This window comes from Aptenodytes forsteri, unplaced genomic scaffold (assembly GCF_000699145.1).
Source record: "Aptenodytes forsteri isolate BGI_AS27 unplaced genomic scaffold, ASM69914v1 Scaffold8, whole genome shotgun sequence".
Taxonomy (NCBI): domain Eukaryota; kingdom Metazoa; phylum Chordata; class Aves; order Sphenisciformes; family Spheniscidae; genus Aptenodytes; species Aptenodytes forsteri.
The window spans coordinates 4,832,692-4,850,938 of NW_008796218.1; the positions used below are offsets into that span (position 1 = coordinate 4,832,692).

The 18,247-nt window shown below is 36.1% G+C and overlaps 1 protein-coding gene across 1 annotated transcript in view; it reads right to left on the bottom strand.

Moving 5' to 3' along the window:
- Positions 1-6,383: 6,383 nt before the first annotated feature.
- Positions 6,384-18,247, bottom strand: part of INSC (inscuteable homolog (Drosophila)) — a 168,496-nt gene continuing 156,632 nt past the window's right edge. Inside the window, exons 10-13 of the mRNA XM_009288784.2 lie at positions 12,413-12,479; positions 9,329-9,484; positions 8,601-8,677; positions 6,384-6,700 (exon numbers count right to left, since the gene is read on the bottom strand). Coding sequence (XP_009287059.2) covers positions 6,572-6,700; positions 8,601-8,677; positions 9,329-9,484; positions 12,413-12,479 — 429 coding nt within the window. The 3' untranslated portion in view covers positions 6,384-6,571. The remainder of the gene's footprint in view (positions 6,701-8,600; positions 8,678-9,328; positions 9,485-12,412; positions 12,480-18,247) is intronic.

Below are 18,247 nucleotides of genomic sequence, written 5' to 3' on the forward strand. Positions count from 1 at the left end.
CAGTTTTTCATGAGTTTGAAGAGAAACATCTTTACACAATTTTTCAGTTATCTACTTCATTAAGAAGCTGTTTAATCAAACCCTTGTTTTAATACGTTTTTATGCAGGAATGCATTTCTAAAGAGAAATCTCTTCAATTTTTTCAAGTTTCGGCTTTGTATCTGTCCAGCATCCATTTTTCATTTTTTCATCTCTTATTTATCTAATACCTCATTTAGAGCTAAACATTTTAAGTTCAAGGAAAAAAATGTATTAATGCAACAGTAATTATCATGAGATCTTTAATAAAGTGAAGCCAAAGAAGACAACTTGACAGGTAAAGACAAGATAATTACAGTACAAGAACATTCTAAAACAAAGTCAGCAATGTAAGAGAAATTTTTTCTCCTTAGAGCTCAGCTTATTATTTTCTGGGAAAGAAGGGATGCTGGGTTTGAGGGGGGGTTGGTTTGTTTGTTTGTTTTCTGGTGAGCAGTAGCTTTCCTGACATGTGCAATGCTATTTATTAGCTCAATGGTATTTCACATATTGTCCAGAATAGCTCACTCTGGAGACCATTCTGAGTTAGTGACCTGGGACCTGTTTTCTTTCTCCCTCTCTTTAGATGCAAGAGATTTTTCTCTAATAAGAAATGGATAATCTGGTGTAATATTCTGAGCTTGATGAGTTGGTCCAGCTATTCCTCGTTTTACAATGCTGGCAAACAGGAGTCATTATCTAGCGCATACCAAACAAGAAAATAATGTCTCAGTTAGTAATTTCAAAGGGAGAGTCTGATGTTGCAAAAATTTCTGTTTTGATGGGAATTATATTTGATATGTAAACAGCACATGAAATCCCAGCTGAAAAAGTGCCTTCCTTTTGTCTCCAGACTGAGTCTGGAATTCATCTCGCATGATCTGAACTAATAGTTAGATGTCGAGGTGTTTAGACATCTCCTCCAAACAAATCATCAGCACTTTTTTTCCATAGCCACTGGAAAAAAAAAGGCAGCTCCATGGCATTATGTACACTCTCTGTCTTGGGCAGTCATCCTCAAGGAGAAAGAATTGCCCACTTCTTTCTGTGGTCTACAGAAAGTACCTAAATCACTGGTCTGGACTATACTTACAGAATTGAACTTCAAAACAGGCAAGAATTCCCCCTTCTACTTCAGATATTCTAAACCAATAACTAGTCTATCTCATTCCACAAAGTTTGTGTCCTTTTAAGGACGAGTCACTCATGTAAATGATCAGCTGTGCTTCATGGTGTTTAGTCACTTCCCTGTTTATCCATCCCTAAAGATGGACTAAACTTTTGAAATCGCTAATTTGTTATAATTGCTGCTCTGAAAAAAAGTGTGGCCTTTTAAATAATTAAGCAGTACAAAAGTAAAGAGCCGTGACAAAGGTCATTGTATCTTGCCTTGGAAGTGGAAGCAAGCATGTGTAAACAAGCAGATTGCTTAACGTACAAACATCCTTAAATGTTCGTGTTTATCGCAAAATTTTACAAGTCATTTATCCTTAGCTTCATATTGTGAGATTTTATTTATGTTTATTTTATTTTATGTGTTAGATCTCTACAGTTCTAATTCTAGCAAGACTCTTGAAACCTGGGGGTTAGCTCTGGCTCTTCTTTACTGCAATGCAGGCACGCTGACTTACCATAGCTTCAAAGAAGGTTTCCCTAGATGATTCGGGCCCATTCCATAATTATTCTTTTGATGCAAGTGAAAACACACATGGCTGTTTCTGGATCTTTTTAGATATATCTTCTTGATTTATCATAAACTTTGCCTTACCTGATGAGCATACATAACGGACATATCTTGTTAGGTATATCCTTCCAGAACTACTCAAAAAGAAAATTTTTACATTATGTGGTACAAAAAAAAATTCAGACTAAATTTTTATATACACCAAAATCAGTAAGTTACTTTGAAGACGTGTGCATTATTAGGTCACATTCTAAAGATTGTGAAGGACATGGACGAGAGCTAGTTGAAAGACAGCAGTAATATCCAGAAAGCTTGAAGAAAAGGGTACAAGCAGAGTACCTTTCAGCTAGACATTTGTGACACAGGTGATCACAACAGTGATAGAAAAGGTACTGCGTTACACACACCTCCTCCTTCACGCCATTTAAGCCTTTTGATCCCTTTTAATTTCTCTCTAAAGCAAATTAACAGTATTACCTACAGCATTTTTTTTGTACTGGTTTCCCATAGGTTACATTGGGTTCTAGGCACACTTGAACTATTAAAACAAAATGTGACTGATTGGCTGTTGAAAAGGAAAGAGAAAAATCTTTGATTACCCGGTGTCATGTCTGTAGGTCTAGTGGTTTTCCCTTATTACTTTGATTCAGTGATTGTTTGGCAGGGGACTAATCAATTCATAAGCTCTTAGTTAACAAGTCTGCTTGTAAAAGTACCAATACCTGGAAGTAGAGTATTATACTACTCTACTATTATACATATGTTTTCTCTCAAATTTTCTGGAGAATATGCTGGTTCTTCCCCCTGTTGTGGGAACAATAAACATTTCTTTTTTGTTCTAGGTGATCTAGGGTACATTTATTTAACAAGCTATTTTTGTTACTTAGTTTCTCAGCAAAAAGCTTATCAATATAATAATTAGCAGGACCAGACCTTGGAATTTAACTCTCTTCTATTCTGATAACTAGCAATTATACAAATAACACTCCGAAGAGGCAGAAATTTGTTACAGCTAGAGAAAGAGAAACTCAGACCCAAAAGCAAACTAGAAAGTAGAGATAAGGATTTCTGTAGAGCATATAAGTATCTAAAATAGATGACCCTTTGTTTTCCTTGTTCCTGGTTCTTCAGCCTGTCAAGGGCTGAAACTATTCACCACCTCCCCACCAGAGCAGCACTTCCAACTCAAATGAACAAATTCACTCTAGACCTATCTTTCAATGCTCAATGCCATCTGCCCTCCCTCCCCTTAAAAACGAGAACAGTAGTGAATAATTTCCCATATCTAGAGTGTTACTTTAAATACATTAAATTTAGTATAAATTTAAAATGAAAATCAAAGCAGATTTCTCAAAATACAAAAGCCAATGTTATTTTGACTGTTCATTGCTGTTATTTAAAAGGACATGGTCAACATACATATTTGGAACAAGCCATATGAGGTACCAGAATCGGTCTTGTACTAAGGCAACATGACACCCTTACAGACCAAGTCCTGTCTTTTGGATACTAACAGGCAACCCTAAAAAATAGGTAAGACATCCAGTTTACCAAGACATTATCTTATCCCTTGTAGATACAAATACTATTTTAAACAGGTCAGACAAGTAACATTCCACATAAATGATTCATGTACCAAACACACAATAAACTAACAAAAAAAATTTATTCTATGAATGAAACATCTGGGCCCCGAATATCTGTAAACAGTTCAAACTAAAGCTGAAATTTGAACACATTGTCCAAAGTCACTGGAATGTAAATCAAAGTTACAAAGAATCCTGCAGTTCACTGCATGGTTGTCTGACATTTCTAATCTCATACAAAACCTAAAATGTTCAGAAAAATTTAAATGAAACTACAACATTTCTGACAAGCATAACATTCAGTTTCCAGAATGATTAAGCTAACATCTAACCTACATGCAGTCTCTATAGGTCAATGAGTCCACATATATGAATTGATATGTAAATGTATTACACATACTCTCTACCTTACTCTACTAACTGTATATGTATATACACAAGGAGTCCAAAGATTGATCTACCAAAATACATGTTTTAGTGAAAATCTTTTGATATGAAATATTTTGTTTCATACTACGTTGAAATTAAACATGTTTATTCTGGCTTAAACTGTTCCTTTTTTTTGGTTTAAAAACTGAAAAGTCATTTTCAAAGCAAACATTTTTAATCCAGAATTCATTCAGAAGTAATGAGAAAATAATATTTCAGTATTATTAATGATTTTTTTATTTCCAAGTTAATTAAGAAGAAAGGAAGAGGTATGTTTATTTTCTCATAGGAAAGGAAGAGGTATGTTTATTTTCTCATAAACTTTAGCATATACAAAAATAAAGTGCACAACTTTAGGTGAAAAATTCAGACCTAGCAAAAACTGTTTCGATGACACGTAGGTGATAACAGGTCTGAACTGGCTCTTTCAAGATGTATTTTTCTACTACAAATATGAGATCCACCTAAATGTATTTTGTTTCTGTAAACAGCCACATTCATAATATGAAAACACGTAAATGGACAATATGGGCCTAGAATTATGGCCACATATTTACAGATTGAGAATATCTGTAGTAAAATCAATTGATGTGGATTCGCATTATTGTATCTGAGAGCAAGTTAGACTAATTCATTGCTACTGGCCTGCTCACTGAATATTTGATTGACTTGTTAGAAATGGCTTTGAAACATTATGGGTCATAATGGCATTTTCTTAATAGCTAATTCAGTTCACTTTACATGTGTGGACATTTTTTTAAAATGAGATTTTAACTTTACCTATTATGGGATAAACCCTACCCCATCTACAAATTAGTATCTCTGGTGTTAGTTGCAGCTGACAGAATGAGGTTCGGTACAGCACATTCACAACAGAATTTTATGTGTTGTATTCTATTAGGGATTATCACGCTATCAGCATGATAGCAATGGGACCTTACTGAGTTCATTTTTTATGAGATTTATGAGTTCATTGTTTATATCAAGAATGTTGATTTTATCATTTAAAGCATCCATGGTTCATACATGTATTTCTGCTTAGTGAGGAAAGTGTTAAAGTCCATGACTTGTATAATATTTTTAAAGCTGTACAGTATCATACATCTTAACAATCTCAGAAATTTAAGGAGCTGTCTCGAAGTAAGCAAACAAAGCAGAATTCATCTCTGCTCTTACTAGAAAATTACGTCTGTGAAACATCTGATTCAACACTTATCTTTGAGTAGTTGCTTATGACAGAGGTCATTGTATGTTCTCTAATGTTTTAAAACATCAGTCAAGATAGAGCTCATAGTTAAATGAAGAGATCACAAGGAAGAAATGTTAAGGCAGAGACTTCTTAATCCATATACTCAAGGGGAGAAAAAAGTAACCACCATTTATGACTGCTTGAAGCAGGACAGATTATTGAGACACAGAAAATGTGGAAGGCAATCACAGCTTAGCAGTTTCCTGGTGCCTTTCATCTAAACACCACATAATACTAAACAAACATTAATGAATTAAGTTGCTTAACATATCTACAAAGTAAGTACAGTAAAGAAGAAAGGTACTTACTTTTTTGGCAAATGTCCTAGTACCCTAAAGATGCTGACCATAAAATGATCCAAAGCAACAGTTGCAAGCCATCAAGAAAAAAATACATATACTTTCATAATCTACGGAGTGCTTTGTGAGATGGTGGGGGGAGAAAACACCCTTAAGATATTGCTGGTTGAGTAATTTTAAATTTATATGGTTTCTTGATGAAAAGAAAAAGATAAATTTTAAGACGAACATTAATGAAAAAAAAAATCTATTTAAAAATCATCTCTATTATTTATGTTGTTATCCATTGGTAAAATCTCCTTTTGTCAACTCCAAGAGTCAACTCCTTAAAGTCCCATTTCACAGTTTCAGAAATAGAGGACTAGTTAGAAAAAAACAGAAAAATGGAAATTCAAGTTACAATTAATTTATCTGTTCTGATTATTTAGTGTATGCATGCACAACTTTTCACAAAAGTAGTAGCTTGAATATTAAAAACATGTCTGGACATGCTCACTTCCAGTTCTTGTAAGGCTTGGAAAGGAGGGAAAATTATCAGTGTGTAATGATTTTAAATCTTATGTGGATACCTTCACATTGATGATATGTGTTTGATTTCATAAAGATTTTTCTAGAATTCTCGCAATTTCTTTAGGAAATTTCAGTAAATGTAAATAAAAGAGTTGTCTGCAAGTGTGTATCCTCTAATGGAGCACATCTTTATACAGTGTGAGAATGTCCTCTAACATCATTCCAAGCCAGTACTTGAAAATTTTCTGAAAAATTTTCTTAGCTAATCACAGTTACATATTTTGTATTAAAAAACAACAACAGTTAAGAACTGGACTCGGACTGTAACATGCCTTTCATTTCAAAGTATATACTTGCAGCTTTAAGGATTATTTTTCTTCTAATGCAGCAAATGCATGAGACTAAAGCATTTCTTAAAAAAACTGCAAAATGTTCTAACTGTAGAAAAATATCAGCGATAAAATATTATTAGAAACATTTAACATCAGAGCACCAAATTCTTGGCTTCATCACCTTGATTCAACTATATCAAACAAGACAACAACATTTTGTTAGATCGCAGTGATAAGGTCTGTTGATGTGTCTCAGCAGAAAAATAAAATAAAAAATTACCTTTGCAAACCACTGAAACAAGTTTGCTCATTCTGTTTCTTTGCTCCTACAAACAACATGTTCATGGGTTTAAAATAAATAAGTCATAAATAACAATAGGACTAAAACTAAATAAAATTGTATATGTGTTATCTGATTGTATACCTATCATCTTGATTATTTTTCAAAGGTTTTTGGCTCACATTTATACAAAGCTCTCTTCCATATTTGTGCATAGCAGAAAGGAATCCACAAGTCTGGGCTTTACTAGCTGCTGAAAATCTGAATCTTCAAGTCCATCGGGACTCATAACTGCTAGTCTTCGTAAGGCTGCCTAGAAAAACAAAACACCACAACTGTAATACTGTTAAGGTTTGACAAAGTCTTCATTGCAGGAATTCATTATAACTACCTCTAAATAATAGCCAAAACTCAAAACTGTCAAATGCAGCTATTAAATGACAATTGGGGGGGGCACATTACTCCAGGGACACCAGGGACAGTGTGGTGTTAAAGAACACAGAGGTGAGAGTCAGAGCACTTTGTAAACCTATCTCTGATCTGCTGCACGTCTCATACTACCTCTTTGTATCTCAACTCTCCTCTCAGCTTTTGTCTTATTTATGAGAACTATAAGTCATCTGATTCAGAAAATGTCTATTAGTGAAGTTTTATGCTATGCCCATAACAGAAATCTTTTAGATACTAGTGTAGTAGAAAGAAGCTGTACATTTCAAACCATTTGGGAACAAATAAAACTGCCAGTTGTTCTGATTATGAGGCTGCACAATACAAATTGTATTGATGTTACTATTATTGTCATAAACTCTTCCCTTCTAAGAAGTCACTTGTTTTTCTCAGTGGAGAAAAATATACAACAATTACCTTCTGGCAACCTGACATGACACATGCAACTGGAAAGCAGGCTGGCTTTCCTCAAGAACAAAAACTGTCTTCTATTAGTAAGGTCTGATAGTTGTGATCAGCTGATCTTTGTGCTGTTTGTGAATGCAGCACTAACACAAGCGTTAATCGCCTTCTTCAAAATATACAAAAAGTAAACAACCAAGCTAAAAATACCAAACAGTACAAGCCCTCAGACTTTAGTGACAATACCTATCAGAGCCTGAAGCAGCTTATGTCTCAAGGACAATATTTTTGCCACATGTTTATCAGAAAGTGTCATCAGGCAGTTACTAAAATATCAGGAGAAGCAGAATTGCTAAGACAGTCAGGCAGGTAACATCCCAAGTGATAGGCATGAATTCAAGGAATGTGCGGGAACAACTTCAATGAGACAGAAAAATCACAGTCTGGTTTGCTGCCATCACTCTCTGGCCTCTGCTCTAGCCATACAAGGTTAACAAGCCATCCTGGCATGTATGAAGAATAACCACAGCATTTCTTATGCTCACATTCATACTGTCTTCATCCTGAATGAGTCCTGCTTAAACGAACAAAACTTCTCATGTGCTGGTACAAAGCTAGCTGTTAATCAAAGCTGCAATAACCAAGTTTTACTTTTACATTTAAAATAACATTAATACTAAAAAGCACTGTCAAACAATATTCTTCAGGCTTCATTCATCAAAACCGATCTCCTAATCCTAGATCACCCATGTCCCCAGAGCACTTTCACAGAATGCTAGGTGAAATTACTCAGCTCCGACAGCTGGCTGGGGCTCATAGTCCATGCAGTGCAGGGCCAGCAGCTGGGATCTTTCTCCTAAGCAGGGAAAGTGTTAACCTTCTGTTGGCCGCTCCTTGGCTGGACACTATATTGTCTTGGAGTCTCAAATAGAAGAAAATGGATTGTAGTGAAAGCAAGAAATCTCCTTTCTTCTCTTAGGCCATTTTACATTAATATTTCCGTGCATACGTGTGTGTGCAGATAAAGGGCTGCTACCCCTGTGATTCAAGGCTCATTTCAGCAAACATAACATCATCAGAGAATGGAATTTAAGAATTACTGAAACCTTAAATTCTGAAGTGTTCCAGTGAAATTTTTTAGTGCTCAAGAATGTGAAGATGAAGCCATTTTTCGTTATGTGCTTAAATCTTCAATCAGAGGCTAAATAATTGACTCTGTACAGGATTATGCTTAAGGGGAAAGCAGGAGACCCTGGCATGAATTTAAAGCATTCCGGCAATAGTTATGCATTTTGAAATCTAAAAGGGCTGTTTTTTCTGCATTTCTCAGGATAAGCATGAAAGAAAGATTAAAATGTACCTACCAGACATGCCACTAAAACAGAATCACTGTTATTTCTTTCAGTTGGTGATCTGCAAAGTTTAATTAGGCGAGGAATACCTGAGTGTACAAAAGAGTGTCAGGAGAAATAATTTAGAAAAACAAACTCCTTATTTTGAGATGAGGTCTTTTTTTAGACATTTCATATTTATCTTCCTTAGTAGAGATGATCTCTAATGCAAAGATGATATGCAAATACTTAAGGGACTGTCCATGAAGCTATGCAGTTCAGAGCAGTCATAATTGATAATTGTAAAGCATAAACAAACAAATGCATTGTTTTTACCCGCTATTGCTGTTTCAGAGTGGAAATTGTGACCTCCATTTCTTCCCTATCAATCCTCCCACATGCCCTTAAAATACTCCGGCCAAAAGAACGTATAGCTTCCCATTAGATTCATCATCTCTGAACCTGCAGGGGTCCAAGTTTTCTGTCCACTGACAGATCCTGCACAAGGGTTTAAATAAAAGAACGGAGGAAGCAGCACTGTCAGTTGGCACGGTCTGCCACAGCTGTGTTGAGTGGACGCTGCACCTCAGGTTCCTCTGGGAAATGAGCCACAGGTTCATTTAGCACAACCTCCTCAGTCACTCTCTGGACAGACTATATAGGGAACCTATTCCGTAAAGTGAGGCTAAAAATTAAAAAGAGCTTTCCCATGACTGGTAGTTCCTCCCTCTTATGCCATTAAGCTAGTCATACATCCTTACAGCTGAGTTTTACGGCTGCATCTGCCACTTCAGGATCTCGGCTGAGTCGTGCCAGTGTAACTGCAGATTTCTGTTGGACTCGCTCACAAGCAGCAACTTCTGCTGAATTTCCTGAAGACGATCTTTCAAAGAGCATTTCCATTAAAAGTTGAACACCTAGAAGGATGTAAGAGCCATTGTTATCCTCTCTCCAACAAAAAACCCAGTCCAAAAAAGTAAAGGGAAAAAGCAAGCTAGGTAAATACAGACCAATCACTGCCCAAAAAGGGCGTGAAGAATGCATAAATGTGGACTGAAATTTGGCCATGAGCATTCAGGCACATCTGATCTGTGCATAAGTTTGTCTTCACTAGGAAGCTACAGAACTTCTAGGAACTAGAAAATGCATTAGCTCTTCCCTCCTCCAACTTTTTCACTCCTCTACAAGTTGGTATTTTAGATTTCACAAATTTATTTCAGTCAAACTAAATGAAATTCTTTATTTGCTTCTAAACTAACCTGAAGGTAATCACTAACCTAAAAACCTGTAATGGCATATTTCAGGTCTCTACATGAACTTTCATTTTTAATTAAAGGAAAGTAAAACTTTTTTTCAGTTTATGTATTTTTAAGCAAACCTTTAAAAGTTCTCATCTCAAACTGTTTAAGGGTATTTTAGAATGGGGAATCCTTTAATGAGGGAAATGATGAAATTCTGCCTCTTGAAGTTTACTGTGTGACTAACTCTTCACTTCAGAAGAGACAATGTCATCCAAGTCGAATTGGTTTCATTAACTTGTTGTTGCCTGTAGGAGTTGATATTATTGTAGCAGCAGAAAAACAGATGAGACTGTACTGATTTCTATTTTCTAGATTATTTTAAATATAAGGACAATTATGTGCTATTAGACTCCATATGCTATTAGGCATTCAGATTACTTCAGGTAGCAGCACAGGATTTTAACTGTTAGAACATTTGCATAAATAATTAGGAGAATTAGCATCAGAATCATGCAGCTGGATAATAATCAATTGACATACAAAAAAGTCAAAGTTGAGAAGAAAACATATCTAAACTCTCCAGGATTCAAAGAGCGTTCTCAGTTTGTGAATCTGGCTTCTGACCAGTATCTGATTATTACAACATTAGGCAGACACAAAAAGCCTTTATACACAAGATGAGTTTCAACCCTTCTCAAAAGCCTGGATGCAAATGCTTCTGTGTGAACTTCCATTACAGAGTGTACACACAAACTTTCCTTGATCACATTGTGCTTGACAATCCACATGTACGTCTCCACCTACTGCAGTATCTAGCATGAGTTAGGCCTAGTTGGCATAGCTGTTAGTATAATTTCATGAACTTCAGTCAAGTTTCTCCTGTAGTAGAAGTAGATGAAATATGATCAAACACCTGTCCCGAACAACAAAACAGGTTTTGGTGTGCTCAAGGAAATAGCCAAACTACATAACCAATCTGTTAATCATAAAGGAGTGCAAAAGCTTCCAGGGCATATCTGGATTGCGAGTGCTAACAACAGCAAATCAGAAAATAACAGCACAAGTCAAACAGACAAATCACCGGCAGACTATTTTCTACCTAATCCTATAATTACAGACACCTAGGGTCCTGGGAAATGTCAGGGTCTTACCAAGAGTTTCCAGAAAAGACTCTGGGTCGGGAACCCCATATGCCTGCACCAAGAGGTCCAGGACCACCTCTCCAACCTCCAGGAACACAGGGAGCTTGGACCAGGAGCGTGGCAGGAACCACCACGTGGACCTGACCAACCTCTCTGGGACTGCCCCATCCCTCCCATGCAACAAGGAGGTCATATAAGAAACCACCATGCTAACCTGTGTTGCTCCTCCCCCTCACTGCACTGTCTTCTGCATGGGACAGGGAAGTCAGGTAATTTGTAACATTGCATATATCTGTGATTAAATTGCTTCAGTATCCAGATCCATTCAACGGCCACATTGTCATTTGGTCTCAAACTGCAACGTGTATCCATCTTAGCAAGGACATCAAATGCACACTACCACTGTGCACACATGGATCATATCAAGCAAATTAGCTGTGCCTGATCCTTGCCTATCATATTTGTGTGCACAGAGCTCAAATATTCTATGTAGATGCTTTCTGAAACCCCTTCTCCCACCTACAATCAGCCGTGTCTGAGATTCAAATGGATCCAAACTCAAACCATTCCTATCCAAACCTTAATTAAAAAAATGTGTAAGGGATATTTGTAGGACAGAAAAAGCAATATATGTGAAGCTTCACTGTAATTTAATATCTCCCACAAAAAAAAAAAAAAAAAGCTGTCTTACTATATTGCTTGGCCATGAATTTGCTGGTAGGTATATTAATAAGGCAGTTATGTCTTCCTGTATCCTTATCCACAGAATTATTAACCTAACTTCTCAGACTTCTGGTGGGCCTATAACTATATTGCTGGCCATGAATTTGCTGGTAGGTATATTAATAAGGCAGTTATGTCTTCCTGTATCCTTATCCACAGAATTATTAACCTAACTTCTCAGACTTCTGGTGGGCCTATAACACCTAGGGTTTTTTCAACATAATGAATTTCTCATAATATGATATTCAAAGAAATGTGGAAAAAAACTGGCAACTGCTGTAGAGTAATAAAAACATAATGCTTCCAAATTTATAGTGCTTCTGAATACCTGTGAAAAAAGTGACACAAAATGCAGGTATGCATGGCTCAGTATCAGATGATGTCTTTCAATGTGTTAGAATTGCCACCTTATACAATGTAATTACCAGAATAAAGGTTGTTGAAACACTTTGTACCACCTTGCTTTGTATCTATGAATAAGTCAAACACAGAGAGAACATCAGCAATATGGTCATACATACAAAGTTTTCTAAAGTAGTGGTAATTTATTTCAGTTACATAGAACCATCCCAAAGACTCATTTTGCACCCTGCAGCAACGTGCAATATCCAGCAGAGACAGCATGCAAAATGAAGTATTATTAGTGAAGCCTTTCTCCTTTACCTTGTAAGCACTCCTTTACCATCTACCCACATTCTCCACAAACAAATACAGAATATAATTCAGCTGAAATACATACCATTTCCTTGAATGATTTCTGAAGCACACTGGTCCAAGACAGACATGTTTGCCAATATTGTTACCACCTGTTATTAAAAAGAGAAGGAAATATGAACTATAGCCCTACAATTCAGTAATATTAAATAACACTGTGGTTTATAAAATTAGTATGGCAGAAATATGGCAAACCCAAAAAAATTAAAAAACATTCTTGTCTATTCCCACCTTTGTGATTTCTCTGGGGTCTTTATCTTACATATGGCTGCTAACTGAAATCCAGCCAACAAGAAAAGTAAAACCTCTTTTTCTCACACTACTATACTCATGCATAAAAGTCTGTTATATAGAGATCTATGCAGCAGATTTATTCAGTGGTCAAATTGGTAGAAAGAGGAAGATAAAAAATTATAAAAACCAAGCAACCGAAAAAACCCTGGAGTCCTACAAAGAATTCAGCCAGGAGCTGCCTGTCCTCAGGAACCAATCCTGTAGTCACATTCCAGGTCAGGCAGAGCTCACGGTGTAGGCTAAGAACCAGCACACAGCGTGTGTTCAGTAGTGCTAAGTTATTGCTACCTTTCTGCTTCAGGGTTCAGCTGAAATGTTGAGAAATCCTTGCAATAGATTTGGAGTTTTGAGCCTTGATTCAAGGGAATATTTAAGGAATACTTTTCAGCTTTATTGAAGCCATAAGTTGTATGCATGTCAAAGCGCTGTCCCCAGATGAGCTGGATTTAAAAATCCATTTATACCTTTCCTGAGCTAAGGCCAAGATTAGGTTTTGTACCAACAGAAGCACATTTTGAGATCCTGAATTACAGAATTTCTTATCCAAAATAGCACTAACTGCTTTCAAGATTAGGTGTAACTCAGCTTGCCTAAAGTGATGCAGCAAGTCATTGACAGAGACTGCATCATGTGGAGCTTTCAATCACCCATTCCCTTCACTGATATCATATACTTCCTCTCATACACCCTGCAAGATATTCTTTTTTACTTTATCCTTCAAATAACTTGCTTCCTGCATGCAAACATATCTCAATATTAACAGCATATGTGAGAGACCAAATAATAAATGTTATAGATCGTTAGAATACAAAATAGAAATAATATTATTTCTTAAGAGGTTTTAATTTTCTCTATTCTAGTTGACAAAAACTGATCAGCCTCAAAAATAATGATCAGTTTGAGAACTGGTTATCAGCTTTTTAACAGTACAGTGTCAGTTCACAAACAAGCAAACTTCTTAGATATAAGTAGGCATGAGATCAAATCACCATTCTGATCTCACTTTGCCATTTTAATAACAAGGATGACTCATTTTCGATGCTGTGACATAAAGGTCTTCCACTTTTGAAGGTAGTGTTACAGTGTCATCTCTCTGAATAAATATACCTACTTAGGATGCAAATGAGTTGCTGAAACTCTAGAGTGACAGGTAGAAATATGGTAACTCAGTATATGTCTATGTATTTATTCCATATTAATTATTAACTGTGTTTCAGGCAGAGTGTATATGTTTTCTCATTCTAAATTATATCCTGTTAACGAAAATTGCTTCCTCTATGCAGAATCTGTACCCCATGTGGCTCTCTAAGCCACAGATGAAGAATTCAATTAACCACAATTTGAATACGTGCCAATTATTCCACTGCTTCAAGTTATTTTGTCTAATAAGTATTTTCATACATAAAAATATTTTGCGTGTATCTTTTGACACCACAAATTATTTGAAGTTATATCTAAACTTCCTTTGCGTTGATTATGTGGCCTCCTATATTTTGCAATGTATTTATGAACTAGCCTTATGGGTTACCTAATGGGTAACCTTCTCAAGAGGGGTTTATAGAAGACCCTTATCATCAATAACCGTCAAGTTCTACCTATATTATCTTTTAAAATTTTAGTAGGACTTGAAAGGCAGTTAAACTATAGATTAGCTCACTCCATATGGATAGATTTTTCTTTCCCCAAAAAAGTCACATTTTCCTGTGATGTAAACAATGTAACATGAAATAGCATAATGTAAACACATAATAGGCAAGCTAATAAAGAGTTGACTTTAAATGCTATATTTCTCCTGTACTTGCCTATTTTAAAATTCAGTATACATGCAGCTTACATGAAAATTTCCTCTGTAATACAGACCAAAGTTCAAGGAAGTTTAATACTAAAGATGAACTCTCTAGAGGAAAACACAAACTTAAATGTAGACTCAATTTGCTTCGAAAAGCAACACTTCCGTGAGCACTGGTATTAATGAAGTCTCATTTCTTTTGGAATTAGAGTTGATCAAAAACCATAAACAGAACTTTTCCAGTGGCAACTCTCCCACTGTAGATTTTTTTTGTCTAATGATACATAGGCTCATGCTGCAGTCTTTATCTTAGCCTCTCTTTTCCCATTATCTGGCTCCAAATTTCATAAAGCCTTAGGCAGTCTCTCAAAAATAACTGTGAAGTCCTGTTGAATCAGCAAACCAGTTCAGATGTTATTGTGAGACATGGAGCACACAAACAGATATAGATAAAAGTGACTGCCCAAGCCTCATCGCCACCAGGCAAATAAATGAAAATTACTGGAAAAAATAGGTACCAAAACCTCTTTCAGAACTGCAATAATTTTGAAAGAATTGAAAGACTTGGAAATACTTAACATGGAATCTCTACTGTTCAACTGCAATATTTAGTATCAATTTCATTAATTGTTCAAGACATTTCTTGTAAAAGATTACACTCCAAGATTATAAAGGACTGGCACCTGAGACAATTTATGATTGCAATTTTTCTGGATTCCTAAGCTATGCAATGAACTTGTAGTCAGCTCAAAGTATGAAAAAGAAGATACCTTGAAGACAGGACACGTGAGCTCTGATCGTCTGCCAGTGCTATCATACCATGCAGAAAGTCTGTGCTGAAGCCACCCACAAATTCCAGTACCCTAGTGATATCTTGATATGTGGGATCTGCAGATGTGCTATTAAGCAAAGACTGTCAGACATTTTCCAGAGAAAAAAAAAAAAGAAGTTGCTTCATCATATGTGGAATTTTTTAATGAAACATCTGATCTCACATTCTATTGCCAAACCTAATGCAGGATTTCTAACGCAGTGGACTGCCTTAGAAACCACGTGCTGCAAGAACTAATCCCATCCAGCATAATTCCCTGCCTCAGCGCCTGTATGTCTGCTACGCAGATCTGTTCCGGAGCTAGATCTTGATCCATGCATCTCAAATATCTGTATTCTAGCAGAGATCTCCAAGAGACTAACCCAGGCTAGTCCACACTCTGGTCTCTGTTATCCAGATCCATCAAAAATTGCAGGTGCTTCTCTACAGCAGGACTCTGATAAACCTGGTGGCTGCAGCTTTCTCTGCAGGAACTGGCAGCCCTAAAACTGTAGTAATAAACACCACAGAAAAATAGACTTGATCAACAAATAATTAACTAATACATTTGTTTGCCACCAGATGAAAGCTGAATTATTCAAGTCAGTGTCACATGATTTACACTACTAGAAACAACCAGAGGAACAGGCCTCTGGGGTTTATCCCTGCGTTCGCCACCTAGCTGTTAATATGTGCTATGCACTACACACCTAAACCACGTAGTAGTGAGACACAATAAAACACAAAATGCCAGGAAGAGAATTCTCAGACCAGCTCATGTTTTAGCACCTTTGAAGAGACACCAACTTATCAAAATATTATCATACAGATGGTTCCACTGGGACTAGTAAGATTTTTCACAAGTCTAAGAGGCTAAGGAGTTAACTTTCAGAGCTTAAAAAAACATACCCAAAATCAAGAAGCTTTGAAAGTTCACCTTTAAATGATTTGTTGGTGAACTAAGTATGCAGGGATATTTGCGGGGGAGGGAGCTCCATTTTAGGTCCATGGAAAATTTCCCTATTTAATAAAGAAACTTAAAAATAATAGAGATATTTCATATTTTTCAAATGTCAGTACAGCATCATGTTGCTAGTCTCACATTTGCCATGGAAATTAATCTAAAACTTAACTAAAAATCTCTATTTCTATAGGCAAAATAAGTAAACAGATAGTAAACACAGATACCTCTCTGTAGTGACAATATCATCCATCATTATAAAATTGGCAGTGTTGATCTTGTTGGTTACTTTAGTAAACAAATTCTATTTTTAGAATTTAAAAAGTGTTTTTAGTTCCACATAGTTTCCTTCCACCTACCCAGCCTTTCACACATACTGAATTTATGAATGATGAACCTTTCTTTTCAGTTCTGTAGTCTGCTTTGCACTGAACCATAGGAATTTCAGTTGTCAAGAATGATTTAAATTTGAGAAACCATGGTTAATTAAGAACTTTTAAATAGTTTTGTTCAAAACTTCTTGAAGAACAACAGTCAGCTTGGAGATTCTCTTGCTAAAACAACGCAATCACTAACACTATAATAACACTTTTCCTTCTAAACAACTAATTGTGACTAATGTTCATTAACCAGTGCACAAAGGTACTGAACTTTTGTTGCAAAAGAGAAAACTAGATGAAAATCCTTTGTTATAAACTGAGATACATACAGCGAGAGTGCAAATCTCAAGTGCTTTTGGTAACAAAGAGATTTAAACCTGAAGAGCACATAAGACACAGAAGACTTCTTTGATAACTTTCCCTTAACAGGAGATTTAAGATGATCTAAAAGTGTTTCTCGTTATTGTGAAACCAGCTACTCAGGAAGAAAGATGCAATAGGGTTTGGAAGATGAAAGCACACGGTTTAGCCTGTTAAAGGGGCAATATCTTCCATATTTGAGGGTCACTTCACTTGGGGGAAGGGGAGGTGTCTACAGACGTGGAAGATGTGATGTTAATATACCTTTATTGATAATAAAGGCACACTGTTCAGTAAGCTTTTATTGACAGTCCCAACAGAAATAGAAAGACACAAGCTCAAAATGAGAATTAGCAAGTAATTTAATTGAGTGGCAAAGTAGATCAATATAGAATTGCTAATTCTCTTAGTTAATTACTCCTTTAAGGCTGATTCATCGCTAAGTAAAATTAATTTTTCTACATATTATGAGTATTTTGTAATTTGTTCAAACAAATGACATAAGGATAAATCAGAGTGTGCCTGCAAAGTTCCAGATACCATCTTCAGAAACAAAGGGGCATCTGACAACTAACCAGAAGCAAGATGGAGTCTTTGTTTCTGAATGTAAATTAAAAACATCTGAACTTCACGATTCAAGATCAATCCACAGGGAGACAGCAAAAGAGTACATACAGCAGGGGTCAAGAAGAGGCATTACATCAAGTCTAGGTAGAAAAACCTTTCAGGATACTATTTATTGGAAGAAAAAACTTTGCTAAGAAATCTCTAGAAATTTTCCCTGGGACATTACATTGCTTAAAATAGAAACCTAATTCTCATTCCTTCTGATAGCCATTTTTGTGGTTGGGAATTCAGTTTTCTTCCTGAAAACAGAGAAAAAAATATACCTAGATAAGTAGATTAATAGGTCTTTCTGTCACCTGATTGGAAGAAGCAAACATCTGCATAAAATAGTAATAGCAGTTAAAGACAGGATCTGCTTGCGAAGTCTAGGACTACTCTGAGACAGTGTCAGGGAACTATAATCTTGGAATGCTGAGGCAGAACAACAGAGACTAAAACTAAAGAAATCTTACGCTTTGGAATGAAGGATGTCTTTACTACATTTTAGAATCACAGAATCATAGAATAGTTTTTTAGAATCCAGAATCATAGAATAGTTTGGGTTGGAAGGGACCTTTAAAGATCATCTAGTTCAACCCCCCAGCAGGGACATCTTCAACTAGAGCAGGCTGCTCAGAGCCCCGTCCAACCTCCAACCT